At 38.6% G+C, this 15,730-nt stretch overlaps 1 protein-coding gene across 2 annotated transcripts in view; it reads left to right on the forward strand.

Annotated features, from left to right (window-relative positions):
• Positions 1-10,392, forward strand: part of LOC138945762 (ceramide transfer protein-like) — a 37,786-nt gene extending 27,394 nt beyond the window's left edge. The window contains exons 9-14 of one of the 2 annotated variants that reach the window (XM_070317275.1): positions 3,327-3,407; positions 3,825-3,983; positions 4,371-4,434; positions 5,252-5,451; positions 8,147-8,273; positions 8,697-10,392. In XM_070317275.1, coding sequence (XP_070173376.1) covers positions 3,327-3,407; positions 3,825-3,983; positions 4,371-4,434; positions 5,252-5,451; positions 8,147-8,273; positions 8,697-8,824 — 759 coding nt within the window. In that variant the 3' untranslated portion in view covers positions 8,825-10,392. The remainder of the gene's footprint in view (positions 1-3,326; positions 3,408-3,824; positions 3,984-4,370; positions 4,435-5,251; positions 5,452-8,146; positions 8,274-8,696) is intronic. The other variant, XM_070317282.1, reaches the window with a different exon arrangement.
• The last annotated feature ends 5,338 nt before the right edge of the window (positions 10,393-15,730 follow it).

The raw sequence follows: 15,730 nt of genomic DNA on the forward strand, positions 1-15,730 counted from the left end.
ATATTACAAATGACGAATGCAAGCACTCTTCGTGGGTGCAAGTGAGGCTCTATAAAGTATAAAGAATGTCCTGCATGGCCAATGACTCATTACTAAAGTGCTCAAATTCAAACTCAAAGCTAAGTTCTGTTCTATTTCTAGTGGCACTGGTAACAGTAACTTCAGTAAGTGAAAGTTTGAAAAGAGTAATGAATGTGTATTTCTTTGTCTTCGTGCCATACTACCACTACCAGTCCCATTATGTCACTCGACTCACTGGGTCAGCACAATAGCTACACTAAAAGTTAAAATACCACTGTATCAAAACAATCAACACAATTACTTACCAACGAAAGTGAAGGGGGTTTGTGAAGAGAGTGAGTCACTCATTGCGATTCGGGTGGAGGCAAAGTGGATGTTTCATGTTTCGTTTCTGAGCCAGAGGTGTCGCTGTCAGCCATGGTTAGAACTCCACGTTGTCAAAGGACCGGCTGGCTTTTCGCATGGAAGTAGTTGTGCATCTCAACATTGCAACAATATTGTAGACTTTGATCCCACACTTAGATATCCAGTTCAAAAGCTTCGTTCATGATGCATTCCTGGGAAAATATCCACTCTAGACACGCACTGTTTCAGTCATGCCTCATGGCAGCTTCAAAAATGGCGGTGTACTTTTGTCTCCTTTCATTTGATTGGGCGATATTTTTAGAACTAGCCACCATGCAGACAAGAGTGAAAAGTAGGTTTTGGACCAGAAATGTTTTCAAATCACAAAGGTGTTGTTGTTTTTTTAAAGTTTTTTTTAATCACATTCTTTTGTCCAGTGGATGCAGCAACATATTTATGTTCTGCTTATTTTGAAGTTTAAACTGTGTTTTAGGTATAAAAAAAAAATATAAAAAAAATTGAATATTTTGAATAAGTTAATTTACTGTGCCGTCTTGTTAAAATAAATAATGCAGAATATTGTATACATGTGTGTTTTGGTTGGTGTATTTATTCCAGTTTGAATGGTACTTGGATGTTTGGGGAAGAAGAAGGCAAACGTCTATATCATTAAGAATGTAGATGCAAATTGTAATGTCTTGCTTCAAGTTAACTGAAACATATGGTCAAATATATATATATATATATATGCATTTGATTTACACTATCGATGACAGCTAGAGAAAATGGCTCGATGAAAGATTGAATGGCGTAGTGTTTGTCGTACATTTTCAGTACACAAAATGTTTCTAAGTCCAACTGGCACTCGCAGTATGAAAAGTAACAAAGTCGAAGCAGTACATTTGCAGTACAGGCAAAAAATGGCTAAGTTATTTTGGTATGTTTTCAGTATACATAATATTTTCTAAGTCCAAAAGAAGCACATTTTCAGTACACAAAATGTTTTCTAAGTCATATTGAAGTACTTTTTCAGCATACAAAATATTTTCAAAGTCCAACAAAAGCACATTTTCAGTACATCAAAAAGTGGTTAAGTCTAAACGAGGTATGTTTTCAGTACAATAGAGGTATGTTTTCAGTATACCACCTAACTTGGTTCAAAACTGCAGTACATTTTCAGTGTACCTAAAATGTACTGAATTTTCTTTGCAGCACATTTGAAGTACATTTGAAGTACATTTTTGGGCAGGAGGTACAAATTCAGTACATTTTCAGCTCATGTTTGGTATACCTAATTTGTGCTGATTTCTGTGGGGGTGGGGCTTGCAACGTAGTACAATATATGACCTTACTGGGAGAATGCAAGTTTCCAGCACAAAGGACTAAACATTTCTTACATACCGTACTTTCCGGGTCATAAGGCGCGACTTTTTTCCTCGAGTTTGACCCCTGCGTCTTGTATAACGAAGCGCCTAATCCGTGTATGAAATACGAAAAAAATCAAAGACCGCCTGAGTACCAGTCAAACAACTTGTGATAATGCATGTTTCAGCTACTAGGTACTACCCTGGCCAAGTTTCCTCTCAAGACATCAAAGAGACCGCCCCATAGGTTAAACTCGGTCACTGACCCCGGTGCAGGAAGTGTTTCCTCTCTCAGATCTATGACAGGGGAAACACCTCTCATAGCAAAAACTGGGTCATTGACCCCTGGGAAGAAGGTCAGTGTCTAAACAAGGCAACCCAGCAATCACAATGGACCTGCCTTTGATCTCCCCGCACACACAGAGCACACATATTTCCACTCTGTATTCTTCCTTTGATGTGCGGCTTATTTTCATTCTTCGACCGTTTGTTACCGGTATACTTTTTTAATTTTGGTGCGCCCTATCGGCCCCCTGCGCCCAATGGGTGACTGGATTACAATTTTGTTTAAAAAGAAGGGGGTGCGCCTTATGCGCTGTAGCGCCTTGTAACCGGAAAGTACGGTACTGCTTGACTAAAATCTTTACAAACATTGACTATATTCTATACAAGAACCACTTAACAAGGGTAATAAGTGAAGAATTTTAAGGGTGAGAAAAGGAAAGTAAAAGGACTTTGGGGAGGCAGAAATAAAGAAACAAGAAAAAGATCCTAATTAGGTTCACGGCATCGAGAGTGATGCGACCTTCTCTCAGAAGTTAGTAGAGAAGGCTCCCCCATCCACCACCCGGGGGACTTTTCTGTGAAAAAGAAAGTTTTCAACTGTTGTTTAAAAGAGCTGAGAGAGGTGCAGTGTCTGACAGAGAAGGGAAGAGAGTTCCAGAGTGGTGGTGCAGCACAACAGAAGCTTCTTGCTCCGTGCTGCTTCCTGTTGAAGCGCTCAACTTTCAGTAGCCTGGTGTCAGCGGATGATCTGAGTGTGCGTGATGGGGTGTATATGTACAGGAGTTCAGAAAGGTACTGAGGGGCACTTCCTGAGAAGACCTTGAAACACAGACAAGCGACTTTGTACTTGGTACGCTGTTCCACCGGCAGCCAGTGGAGTGTGTATAGCAGGGAAGTGACATGCTGTGTTTTCTTTGACCTAAAAATGATGCGGGCTGCAGCATTTTGAACAGTTTGGAGAGGTTGGATAACTAACGAAGGACATCCAATCAACAGGGCATTACACTAGTCTAAACGAGACAATATGCAGGAAGTGACACGGGTTCATGAGCCTGTGAGTTTTCATGCATAGAGGAGGGTGCATGCCTGGCTAGCAAGTAAAGGGGGATAACTCAGAGAGGGAAGGGGCTGTTGAATGTTGAATATTGCACTTGAAGGGTGTCAGTACATTGGAACCCCCTTCCCAAGTTTAAGACCTCAACAACTCTGAGAAAAACAGGTCATGAACAGAAAGTCTTCCAATGTATTGAAACGGGAGGGTCTGCTGTGTGATGTGGATTCATGTACAAACATATTTTTTGCTCCTCTTAGCAGAAGAAAAAGGACCATGCTGCGCCGCCAAAGCCAGACCACAAGATCGCCTTGTCTCCTTCAAATCCATTCTATTCTGAGGTGAGCTTGCTCCTTCTCACCACTTTCACTTTTTCTCTTTCTTCACACTTTCACAGTGAAGTTTTTTGTGTGTATCTTGTTGAGAGTTACACTACTGAACCTTTTCATTCTATTCACTGTCTTAAACTTAATTTCTTTTGTTGTATGGCCTGCTGGTTTTTAAATGAGGAATAGCTGATCTTTTTTAAACTAGAATTATTTTTTGAGAGAGAGGGAGAGAGGGTGTGTGTTTGCTTTTCAGAGAGAGAAAGAGTGGTTGTATTTTTGACAGAGTGCCTATGTGTTTCAAAGAGAGCAAGTCTCTGTGTGTTTTTCAGTGTGTGTATGTGTGTGTACATACGTACGCGCTCACAAATCTACAATAGTATGTGTACATGACCCTTTGTAGCTGAAAAAACCCCACATATCTTCCATTAGATCAATGAGGTGACAGGTAACCACCTAAGGCGGTTGCTAGACGATAACGACGACTCTTGGCAGTGCATCGCAGACCAAGGTGACCTCAAGGTCTTCAAGCGAGAACTGGAGGAGAACGGCATTGTTGTCGATCCTGTCAAGGCTGTTTGTACTGTCAAGGTAAGACCTTCACTCTTAAATAAAGCTAGTTGGTAAATATGGGTAACATGAGGGGTTGTTGAGGGTATGATTTGAGAGAGTGCGTATGCCTACGTGCAGATGGTCATCAGGCTTAAAATTATGTTTCCAAATACGTCATATTCCTACAGAGTGGATGCAAATATTTCAGATCTGTTGGATATTTTGATAATTTTGCTAGGCTCTTGTATCAGTGTACAGTTTGAAAAATATCAAAAGAAGTTTACCAATTTAGTGAATGCTACTAAGAAGTTGCTGATGCTTCAAATCTATTTTTTATGTCAGTTTTGGCAGTGTAAAGTAATTTTGGCATTTGCTTTTTATAATGCATTTGATAATGAAGGGATTCATCTGCTTGTGTTGTTGCAGAAAATCACAGGGCATGAAGTGTGTCGTTACTTCTGGGACTTTGATAATCGCTTGGAATGGGAAGGTAAGTAATGAGGGGTATAAGGCATTCTAGACATGGAACAAATTTAAACAGATTTAGTTAAATATGCCTCAAGGTTTTCTGGAACAGCTTGTCTGATAAATTACACTGCATGATTTCTGCACACATCACGTACAGGTTTCTGGCTGTTAAAGTCTTGAATATTAGGTCCCAGACAGAGTGAGCCATTTGTCTTTTATGCAGTCTGTGTCAGTTGTAAGATTCTCATGTTACATCATACGATGTGTTCAAATCATTTCTGCTTGTTATTCTGCATCTTTTTGTGAGCAACGATATTGTATCTCACTCTAAGGAATAAAACACCTGATTAATTAAATGACATGATAATATGGTGAAAATAGAGAATACTACGTGGCTTGTGATTGTGATGCCAGGTTTGCATAAGTAGTTTTTCTTTTAAATGTTAGCGAAAGCAAGTGGACTGATTAATTAAATGACATGATAATATGGTGAAAATAGAGAATACTACGTGGCTTGTGATTGTGATGCCAGGTTTGCATAAGTAGTTTTTCTTTTAAATGTTAGCGAAAGCAAGTGGACTGTGGTCTACTATTGATGAGATGATCAAGCTTCTTTTACAGACTGTAGAATAAACAGAATACTACATGACCTGACCAGGTTTACACAACTTTTTGTTTTTCAGAGCTTCTGCTCATTTTTAAAAACCTGTGCAACAGTGACACATGTAAAGTTGTGAAGGGCACTGTGATGGTGATCAATTTTGCCTCTAGCATGGCCAAGCACAGAGCTGCTGACAGCATTTTCAATGGTAAAGTTTATTTAACATTTTATCTTTCAGCGACTCTGGAAAGTACACAAGCGGTGGAGTGGTTGTCAGATGACACCTTCATCAACAACAACGTCATCAAGCGAGTGTGGCCGGCTTCGCAGCGTGACGCCTGTTTCTGGTCCCACATTAGACACATAACGGCCGACAACGACGAAGGGCCGGACAAGTGGATCGTTGTCAACTATTCCTGTGATCATCCGAGCTGTCCGGTAAGTGTGGTTTCTTATTGGTTGTGTGTGTGTGTGTGTTTTCATGTTAGTTGGTGTACATGAACTTTTAGTTTCAGTTTTGATAATTGAGTGTTCGAATTCCCCTCCCCAAATCAACCCCCACTTCCATGGATAGCCTAAGGAATTGAACCACTGTGGTTTCTGTGCGTGTGCATACTGCATGCATTGTGTGTAGGTTGAATCTTTGAACACTTTGTCTGGATCAGAATCAAGCAAGGTTTGTAATGCATTATTGTTTGTGCACAGGTGTGTGTGTGTGTACAGTATAAGTGTGTTTATACATGCATTGGTAGTGTGTGTATGCAGTGCAGATATGTACCTTAGGAGGGACAGACCTTTGGGTTTCTGTTGAATTTAATATCAGGCCTGGGAATGAGTAAAAGTGGGTACTGACGGGGAAATGTTGCGTTTTAAGCATTTTTAAGGGCACACAGAGGCTCTTTTCTTACACAATTAGAATAGGACTTCGTTGTAAACTTGGCCAAACAATTATTGCAACAAATTTCAAACCCAAATTAAAGCATTAATTCCCGTGTCATTTCATTAAAACTTTATATGCCAGTTACGGCCGTTCACTTAACCTTCAGGAACACCTTTTGGATTTAATATTTCTTTTACATGGATCACGTGACCGCCGCTCAAGTAAGGGTACCCTCAAAATCGACCAGACAAAAACGGAAGAGCCGAATGAAAAATCGACAAAAATCACAATAGGCATAACTTTGCAACTTTGACATACGAGAAGAAAGTCAAACCAATTATCTACCCTTAACAGATTGTTTTGTTTTGCTACCTTGCGTATTTCGCGTGCTATGCTATTCCTACTGATGCAGGTGTCGATCGCAAGAGCGGTAAAAAAACGGGACGTTTTACATCCATTTTTATGGGTATCATGTCAAAAAGCGCTACATTTTAGCAATGACTTGGTGGATTTCTTTGAAACTTTCAGAATATTTTACCAACATACTAGAAATACTTCGTGCAAAAGTTTGGATCGTTACGGTTGTTTATCCAGATGTTACGCAATGTTTCGGAAAATGTTCTTAAACTCGTCATAGGATTGTTCACTTGTGTCACAAAAATTCATGACTTTGCATATCTACAGATAAATGATTGATACAGATTTTGTCCAAGTTTCATTTGCCTTTAGCCGCTGGTGTTTATTTGCTAGTCATGCAAACACAGGAGAAAAAATGGAACGTTCACGGTGTTTTGCGGTGACAGCTGTTATCGCTGCGTGCCTCTTAAAACATGCTACGGTCACGCTTGGCTGCGCATCGCTGTGGCACCAGAATCATCGCTTAAATATCAAGCGTGTTTACAGGCCTAGCAAATTTGTGTCAGTGCTTATACGCACATAAAACTTTCGCAGTGTGTGTATCAATCATTTTTCTAATGACATGCAAAGTCAACAATTTTTTTGACCCAAGTAAACAATGCTATGACGAGATTTAAAACTTCTTTCGAAAAATTGCATAACATTTTAACAAATACCTGTAACAATCCATAATTTCGCATGAAGTATCTCAAGGATGTTGGTAAACTATTCTGAAAGTTTCAAAGCAATCCACCATGTCATTGCTACAGTGCAGCCTTTTTTGTGATGATACCCCTAAAAATTGACGCAAAAAGTCCCGTTTTTGACCGCTCTTGCGATCAACACCTGCATCAGTAGGAATATCATAGCACGCGAAATACACAAGGTTAGGTAGCAAAACAAAACAATCTGTTCAGGGTAGATAATTGGTTTGACTTTCTTCTCGTTTGTCAAAGTTGCAAAGTTTTGGCAATTGTGATTTTTTTGTCGATTTTTCATTCGGCTCTTCCGTTTTTGTCTGGTCGATTTTGAGGGTACCCTTACTTGAGCGGCGGTCGCGTGATCACTGTTAAAGAAATATTTAATCCAAAAGATGATCCTGAAGGTTCAGTGAACGGCCGTAACTGGCATATAAAGTTTTAATGAAATGACACAGGGGTTTGAAATTTGTTGCAATAATTTTTTGGCCAACTTTATTTACGAGGGAAGGTGTATCATTCCCAGGCCTGTAATATACTTTAGATATAGAAAAGGAATAAAACTAGCAGTGCATTGCACGAAAAACATTATTGTTTCCTCTGCTGGACGGGGCGGGGATATAGCTCAGTTGGTAGCGCGCTGGATTTGTATTCAGTTGTCCGCTGTCAGCGTGAGTTTGATCCCAGGTTCGGCGGAAATTTATTTCACAGAGTCAACTTTGTGTGCAGACTCTCTTCGGTGTCCGAACACCCCCCCCCCCCCCCCCCCCCCCCCCCCGTGTACACTACATTGGGTGTGCATGTTAAAGATCCCACGATTGACAAAAGGGTCTTTCCTGGCAAAATTGCTTAGGCACAGTTAATAATTGTCTACCTATACCCGTGTGACTTGGAATAATAGGCCGTGAAAGGTAAATATGCGCCGAAATGGCTGCAATCTACTGGCCGTATAAAATTCCATCTCACACGGCATCATTGCAGAGCGCCTAGAACTGTACCCACGGAATATGCGCGATATAAGCCTCATATTGATTGATTGATTGATTGGAATGTTTTGATTGGTGTCTATCAGTATGACAAAAAACAAAAATAAGGGAAACGCACAAAAGACTGTTTATGATTTAATTGCTGACAAGTTTGTTTGTTTTTCATGGTGCAGGCTGGGAAGTACGTTCGCATCACAATGAACGTGGCCATGATATGCCATACAATCATCGAGCCCCCATCCAACGGAGGAGACATCACACGTGATAATATCACCTGTAAAATCACATACACAGCCGACGGTGAGTTTCATGTTTTTTGTTTTTTTAATAATGCATGTATGTTTGAAAAAGGTTCTGCTAGGTTAGTTAAAATAGACACATTGAAAGTGTTTGAAGTAGAAAATGTTTGTTTTTTTCTCCAGTATTTAAAGACTACATATTAATAAGAGGCTTGAATTTAGGGGGGAGGGGGGGGGGGAGGTAATGGGGGAATGGGGCGGGTTTGTTGTACTCCCTATTTTACAGAGAAAGCCCCATAGACAAACATTTTTTACTGCATACAATGTTGTTCCTATATTTCCTGTAAGTTTTTTTGCATGTAAAATTGATTGCTTCAGCATTTATTTATTATTCTTTTTCATAACATTCGGTAAACTTTCAAGCATATCGAAAGAATTGGATTTAAAATGTCAATGATGTTTGTTTCATTTTCGCATTGGACAGTGAACCCCGGAGGTTGGGCTCCAGCTGCTGTGGTGCGGTCTGTGTACAAGCGAGAGTATCCCAAGTTCCTACGTCGCTTTACACAGTATGTGATGGAAAAGACAGCAGACAAAGCCATTCTTTTCTAGACCAGCAGTCCTGCTTGTCTGCGGAGCTGTTTCTTTGCCTCTTTCTCAGAATTCCGACCATTCGTTTTGGTTTTGTTTGTTCTCTGGACGACAGTTTTTCAAATTTATCTTTGATCTGATCAACAGTGCAAAAACAATAACAACAACAAATCAGCAAGAAACAAAACAATCACAAAAAGGGTGGAAAAAAAGCAAGTGGTATGTTATGTTTGTGAGGCTGACATTATAACTGCTTCTCTCTTGGCTGTGTTTATTGCGGCAGATGTGATGCCTGGTTTTGAATCATGCTCCAACCTTTAGAAACGAGAGCTGAAACGGAAGACTGCTTCAGGTAAGGTAACAGTATTTTGATCTTCTCGTTGCTGGGATAATCTCTTGGACACAGATGAACGTCTACAAATTTGCCAGCACAAGATGCAGTCAGTCACAGAGAGAGAGTGCAGTATGTTGAAAGAAGGAAAGATTATCTACAACTGACTTAATTACCTTCTCCGCCTTTTGTCCGATATTTAGCCCACAAGTGTATTTTTGGCTATTTGCTGGTGTTTTTTCTGTGCACAGGAAAAGAAGTGCACAAAAAGTCATAAAATAATGTTACTGGAGTATTGCTCATCTGCAAGAGATCTATATTTTTCAACCACAGTCTTATTTTTTTCTAGTAATCCACCTATGTATTTCGAGTTTTTGAAAATGAAATTAAGCCAGTCTAATAGTGCAACCTAATAGGTCAGACTTTTCAGACTTCCATAAGTTCGAATTCTTGGCACAGTGTTTGTATGATATGACAATGAAATAAATTCACTCTGCTGCACTGTTCTTGTTCTGTTAATTGTTAAATTTGTAATGAATCAACATTTTATTTTTGCTGCTGTTGTTATCATCATGATTGTTTAAATATTTATGAAAAAAACTCAAATGAAGTTCCTGGATTTCTGTCTTCATCTTAGTCGTGAATGCTTAGTATATGTAGAACATATTATATCAATTTGTGTAAATTATTGTATTCTTCAATGACTTATAAAATAGCTTTACTGTTACATCTCCGCCCAAATTTCCTTACTTTCACAGTAAAGTGTAACAGAGAGGAAATGAATTTGGATAATACAAGACAAAGTATTAGTTCTGTTAATTGTGAGTGTTTAAATGCCTTAATGCATGTGCTTTGAATGCTTTGTTTCCTTGCCAGTATCATTTTTCTAAAGTCAAAGATAGTGAAACATTTGTGAATCTGAATGTGTGGTTATAGCCACCGCTGACTTGTATGGTTATTAGCCACCGCTGAGAAGACTGTGAAACTTTGTGAACATGAATGTGTGTGGGTATCATGCAACTGCTGTATAGACTGAAAGGTGTCACAGTTTGTCATTTGTATGTTTTTGTCTGTTCTGGCAAGGAACGAATAGATGACTTTGTATTGTGTATATTTTCTCTGTTTGCCTCCAAGATAATACATCTGGGCAACTATTACACTTTTTTTGTTTTTCTTTTTGTTCTCATTTTCTTTTTTTGCATGCCTTTTCCTGGGCACATTTTGTCAACATTTTTAAAAATTTAGATCACTTTGCTAACCCCCCGCGGGTTAGGGGGAAGAATTTACCCGATGCTCCCCAACATGTTGTAAGAGGCGACTAATGGATTCTGTTTCTCCTTTTACCCTTGTTAAGTGTTTCTTGTATAGAATATAGTCAATTTTTGTAAAGATTTTAGTCAAGCAGTATGTAAGAAATGTTAAGTCCTTTGTACTGGAAACTTACAGTCTCCCAGTAAGGTAATATATTGTACTACGTTGCAAGCCCCTGGAGCAAATTTTTGATTAGTGCTTTTGTGAACAAGAAACAATTGACAAGTGGCTCTATCCCATCTCCCCCCTTTCCCCGTCGCGATATAACCTTGAATGGTTGAAAACGACGAAAAACACAAAATAAAGAAAAGTAAAGAAAAGAATCACTTTGCTAAAAAAGGGAAGATGGAGTTTAAACGTACTGTGATGTTGTTTTTCCTAACCTCAAGTTACATACACATTTGTGTGCCTGTGTGATTGATGTTGAGTTTGAAAAATATAATGATAATGGCTTTATATTATGATTGTTGTTCGGCGAGAACAGGAGGCATTTTTCATGATTTATGAGTTATTTGTGTATGTATTACTTTTATGTCACAGCTTTTTGGGGGATCAATATATTTTTCAGGCCATACAGCTTATGAAGTTAAGCGTTTTATCAACCTTGGGAGATATCCCAATGCTTTTTTACTCCAAGTAGTTTCGGGATGTCACTGGATCAAAGCATGGTCAATGTAGTTCGATTTTACTCGACTTCAGCAGACATTTATGAACCACTCTGAACACAGAGCATACATGTGTGTACGGGTATGCTTGCAAAGTGTATTTATTGGTGTATTTATTATGTGAAATGTTTATCTTAAGGTTTTTTTCTTCTCTTATTGTCTGCAACAGAGGTTTTGCATTGTGGTGAAGTAAAAGAGAATAACTGTGGGTAAAACATACTAATAGAACATAACTGATTTCAATGTATAAGTTCCCCCCGCGGGTTAGGGGGAAGAATTTACCCGATGCTCCCCAGCATGTCGTAAGAGGCGACTAACGGATTCTGTTTCTCTTTTTACCCTTGTTAAGTGTTTCTTGTATAGAATATAGTCAATGTTTGTAAAGATTTTAGTCAAGCAGTATGTAAGAAATGTTAAGTCCTTTGTACTGGAAACTTGCATTCTCCCAGTAAGGTCATATATTGTACTACGTTGCAAGCCCCTGGAGCAATTTTTTGATTAGTGCTTTTGTGAACAAGAAACAATTAACAAGTGGCTCTATCCCATCTCCCCCCTTTCCCCGTCGCGATATAACCTTGAACAGTTGAAAACGACGTTAAACACCAAATAAAGAAAGAAAGAAAGTTGCAAGCCCCTGGAGCAATTTTTTGATTAGTGCTTTTGTGAACAAGAAACAATTGACAAGTGGCTCTATTCCATCTCCCCCCTTCCCCCGTCGCGATATAACCTTCGTGGTGAAAACGACGTTAAACACCAAATAAAGAAAGAAAGAAAGAAAGAATGTATAAGTGTCAGAAACTATTTGATCCAATACACATACATGATCAGGGGGAACCACTGATGTGCAGTTCGTGTATTTGAGAGGAGTTAGTGCACAGTGGAACCGGGGCCCCACAAAAACAAACAAGTCTGACAAAATCAGGTACATTTTTTTGTATTGCAGAAAAATGTGAAAATTAAAGTCTTTAAACGGGGGTCTTAAGATGGGGGAGGGGGGATGTTCCAGTCTGTTCTGTTTTTGAAGTTAGCTGTAGATCCACTGCTTTCAGGGGTGGGTTTATGCCTGAGGTTAAAATCTTGTTTTGAAAATTTACAATGGGTTATCTTCCTTCAATTGTATGGAGTCATGTAGGGCAGAAAATATTGCATGGGATCTCTGTTCAGGAACCCTCTCAGAATCCAAGGAGTAATCATTTTGGTTTTTCAGTTCTGACATACACATTTTATTGATGTTAACAGACATACAATTTTTGTTGATGTAACAAAGTTTGACAATCTGAAAAAAATTGCTTCATTTCTTATTCCTAAGTTGTTTGTGATGAATTTGATAGTTTGAAAGGGTGGAAAGTGTTGATATTCTGTGTGTAACCTGAGTCAAAGAGATTCAATTCTCAATCTTCATCAGCTGTGATGCAATTAGACTTATATTCCCTTCAGTCATGAGTGCATGATTTATACATAAAAACTCCTGTGTATTTTTGTATTACTTTACATTGTGTGTGTGTGTCAAAGGTTTTCCTTTCTCTGCTTTACTGCCTGTGCATCCCGCAAAAAAAACTTCATTGTATCTTAACCTCCCTGTTGTCCCCCACCCCCCCCTCCCCATCTCAGTTGTTCCCGCAGTGGGGCACTGCGGTTGTGAAATTAAAGGCCCCTCCTGTTTTTGGAACCGCAGGAGCTTTCTAGTTTGCTGTTAGGTAGATTTTTGGTTCCTCTTTCCTGTCATGCTCTCTTTTTCTTCATGAATTCTTTTCTTTTTTCTGCCTTCTTGCTCATTCACCTGTATTTTTTCCAAAATTCTCTTCTCTTGCCGCTTGTCTCGCGATTCATGTATAGTTTAATCTGTTAGTGTTCTGATGCAAGTCCAGCAGTAGATAGGTTAAGCCTATTTTAACATACTGGAAACTGGTAATCTTCCAGTAGGTATTAATTTAGTTTTACTAAAGCCTGCTGGGACACAAGTAATGGGTTAGTGCATTTGTAAACAGGAATCGCTTGACAAGTGGCCCCCTTCATCCCCCCCTTCCTCGTCCTGATATGGCTCTACGTAGTCGGCTGGACGTTAAGCAACAAATAAACAAACAAAAATTTCTCTGCTTTACTGCCTGTGCATGTCATGTTCTTGCGTCACCGCAGTCAATTGTAACTTGACTGCAATGGCTTTCTGGAATGGGACATGGCGAGAGTGTTTACTTTTTCAAGTATATTGTTATGACGTTTAAACCGCAGTAGGTTAGGGAGAAATAAAGAATAACATCCAACCTGTCATCTTCTGAAATAAAGTTTGAAAAAATGATAGGAAAAGAGAAAGCCATAATGTAATGACTAATGATTTATGACTTAAATTTGAAGTGAGCAGAGAGTTGTGATTAACATTTAAACACTGATCATCCAAATCCTGTTGCAAGATTTTGGTGTTAGCATTGAGAACACATGTCTACAGGTTTGATTCATACTGTGCTTTACATATATTTTTATGATCATAACAGAAAATAAAACTTACCAGGACTCGGAATATTTTCAAATAATATTACAACCATAGCTTAAACAATCACCAGCACCATTTAATGTTGTGAATACTCCTGCCAACTTTCAGCGTAGCATGCTACGTTTTAAGACAAATTGCTACGCTGTTCTGCTAAGCTTAGAATTGCTACGCTAAAAAAATAATCACAAGCATGCAACAGTTTGCTCTTTCTTTGAAGTCCTCAGGTACTCTTTTCTGATTCTCACTCCGAGTAGCGGTCATAATTTGTGTCAATTAAAACAATGTCCACACTGAAAAGTGGCACTGCAGACACTCGCTATTGGCCATGTTTCTTTTTTCTAAATAAACTTTAAAAAAAAGTATATATTTTTGCACGAAATAGCGTAAATGTGGATGTGTAAATAAGGTTTAGACAATGGCCAGTGCTACACTAAAACACCATTTGCTACGCTGAAAATTCAACAACAAAAAAGTAAATTGTTGCACTTGAGGTTACACAAGGGTTGGTAGGTACGTCTGTCTTTCTTTGTTCTAGCTCTCTTTTCCTTTACTTGACTTATGGCTTTGGAGCTGTTTCACCATAAACTCATCAATAGATGATGTTCGGAAATATAACTCTGTGAGGATTTTCAGCGGTCTGATAGAGTGAGAGCTCCTTTTACAAGGACAAGCAAAACGAGGCGAAGCATGTGCAAGAGTTCTGAGCAGCTTTATCCTGCAATTTATCGGATCAACTAACTCGGATGTGACTGTTATAGAGCTTGCACACAATATAATACCCCTTTCTTTCGTTTATCAGCGTTCACGAGATCATGATTCGAAGCGGCAATGATCGCTGGCCCGTAGTGATCGCTCATGTTTTTTGATTGAGGTCACGTGGGTTTGGTTTGAGGTCTCATGAGTTTAGGAAAATACACGTGCTTAGCGAACACTTTCTTTGATCAGCAAGCAATCGGCGGCAAAGCCTGGCTCAGATGAGCATATTTTCGAAAGAAAGGGGTATGATATTGAGTGCAGAATGCATAACATACACATCAGTTAGTTTATTGTCCCAATCGCAGGATAAAGTCGATCGGAAGCATGGTACACTCACTACATGCTTCATCTTGTTGAAAAATTAATTCATACAGTATCTAAATGTCATGACTGAAATGTAAATATCTCACCTATTCAGATTTGAGAATCAAAAGAAAGAAGGGATAAAACTCAGAAATCCAAATTGTTAAAATTCACATTCTATGTTGTCCATGTTAGCATTGGTTTGTTTTATGTTAAATACCCCACCAGATCTGTCATCTTCAAAAATCAAATATTCCAATAGTTTTCTGACATTCATTTTCATCAATGTTACACTATTTACAACATATTTGCTCATTTATAATTTAATGATCATTCAGATGCGAGCTTAACTGCAACTGTCTTTTGCGCCATGCTTTAAAAGACAATTTTGAATTTTGATGGGGTAGAGTAATTGTGATTTGTTGCTTTTTTTTTTCTATCTCTCAAAAGTTTAGGAATGGGAAAAAAATGTTGACTAAGTTTTAACAATAGTGTCAAGAATACTGTTGCACAAAAATAACTATCTTTTATGTTTGTAACTGTTTCTGTCTGATCCCATGACGGTACAGTGGTATTCACGTTTCACAGCTGGGGATTCCAGGAAAAAAACTTTCAAAAAAGTTAATGTGATAGGGAAGCTGAAAAGACAAACATTTATTTTGAAAGAAAATGTTGTTAAAAGGGCTCAGTCTTTATAAATCTATTTTCATATTGCAACTTTTGTACAGGGCAACAACATCTTTCATGTTCTAATATTAAAACGTAGGTGAACATATTTTTCAATTGCTATGGGTTTATACTATCCTTCAACTTCTGTCTTAACCTAAATATTACGTATTTGCAATTGTACAGTGTACAAATATGTTTGCAGTGTGTTATAATTTCAGTCCAAAGTGCTCAATCTGTACATTCAGTATATTTTTTTTTATACCATATTTTCCGGACAACAAGGTGCTTTGTTGTAAAAGGCTCAACCCCCACTTTAAAAGTTGAAATGAGAAAAATCCACACAATAGGCGCTTCCAGTGTACTGGCCGGAAGTCAAAGGAAGGATTCAGAGTGGAAATAGGTTG

This window comes from Littorina saxatilis, linkage group LG1 (assembly GCF_037325665.1).
Source record: "Littorina saxatilis isolate snail1 linkage group LG1, US_GU_Lsax_2.0, whole genome shotgun sequence".
NCBI classification, from domain to species: Eukaryota; Metazoa; Mollusca; class Gastropoda; order Littorinimorpha; family Littorinidae; genus Littorina; species Littorina saxatilis.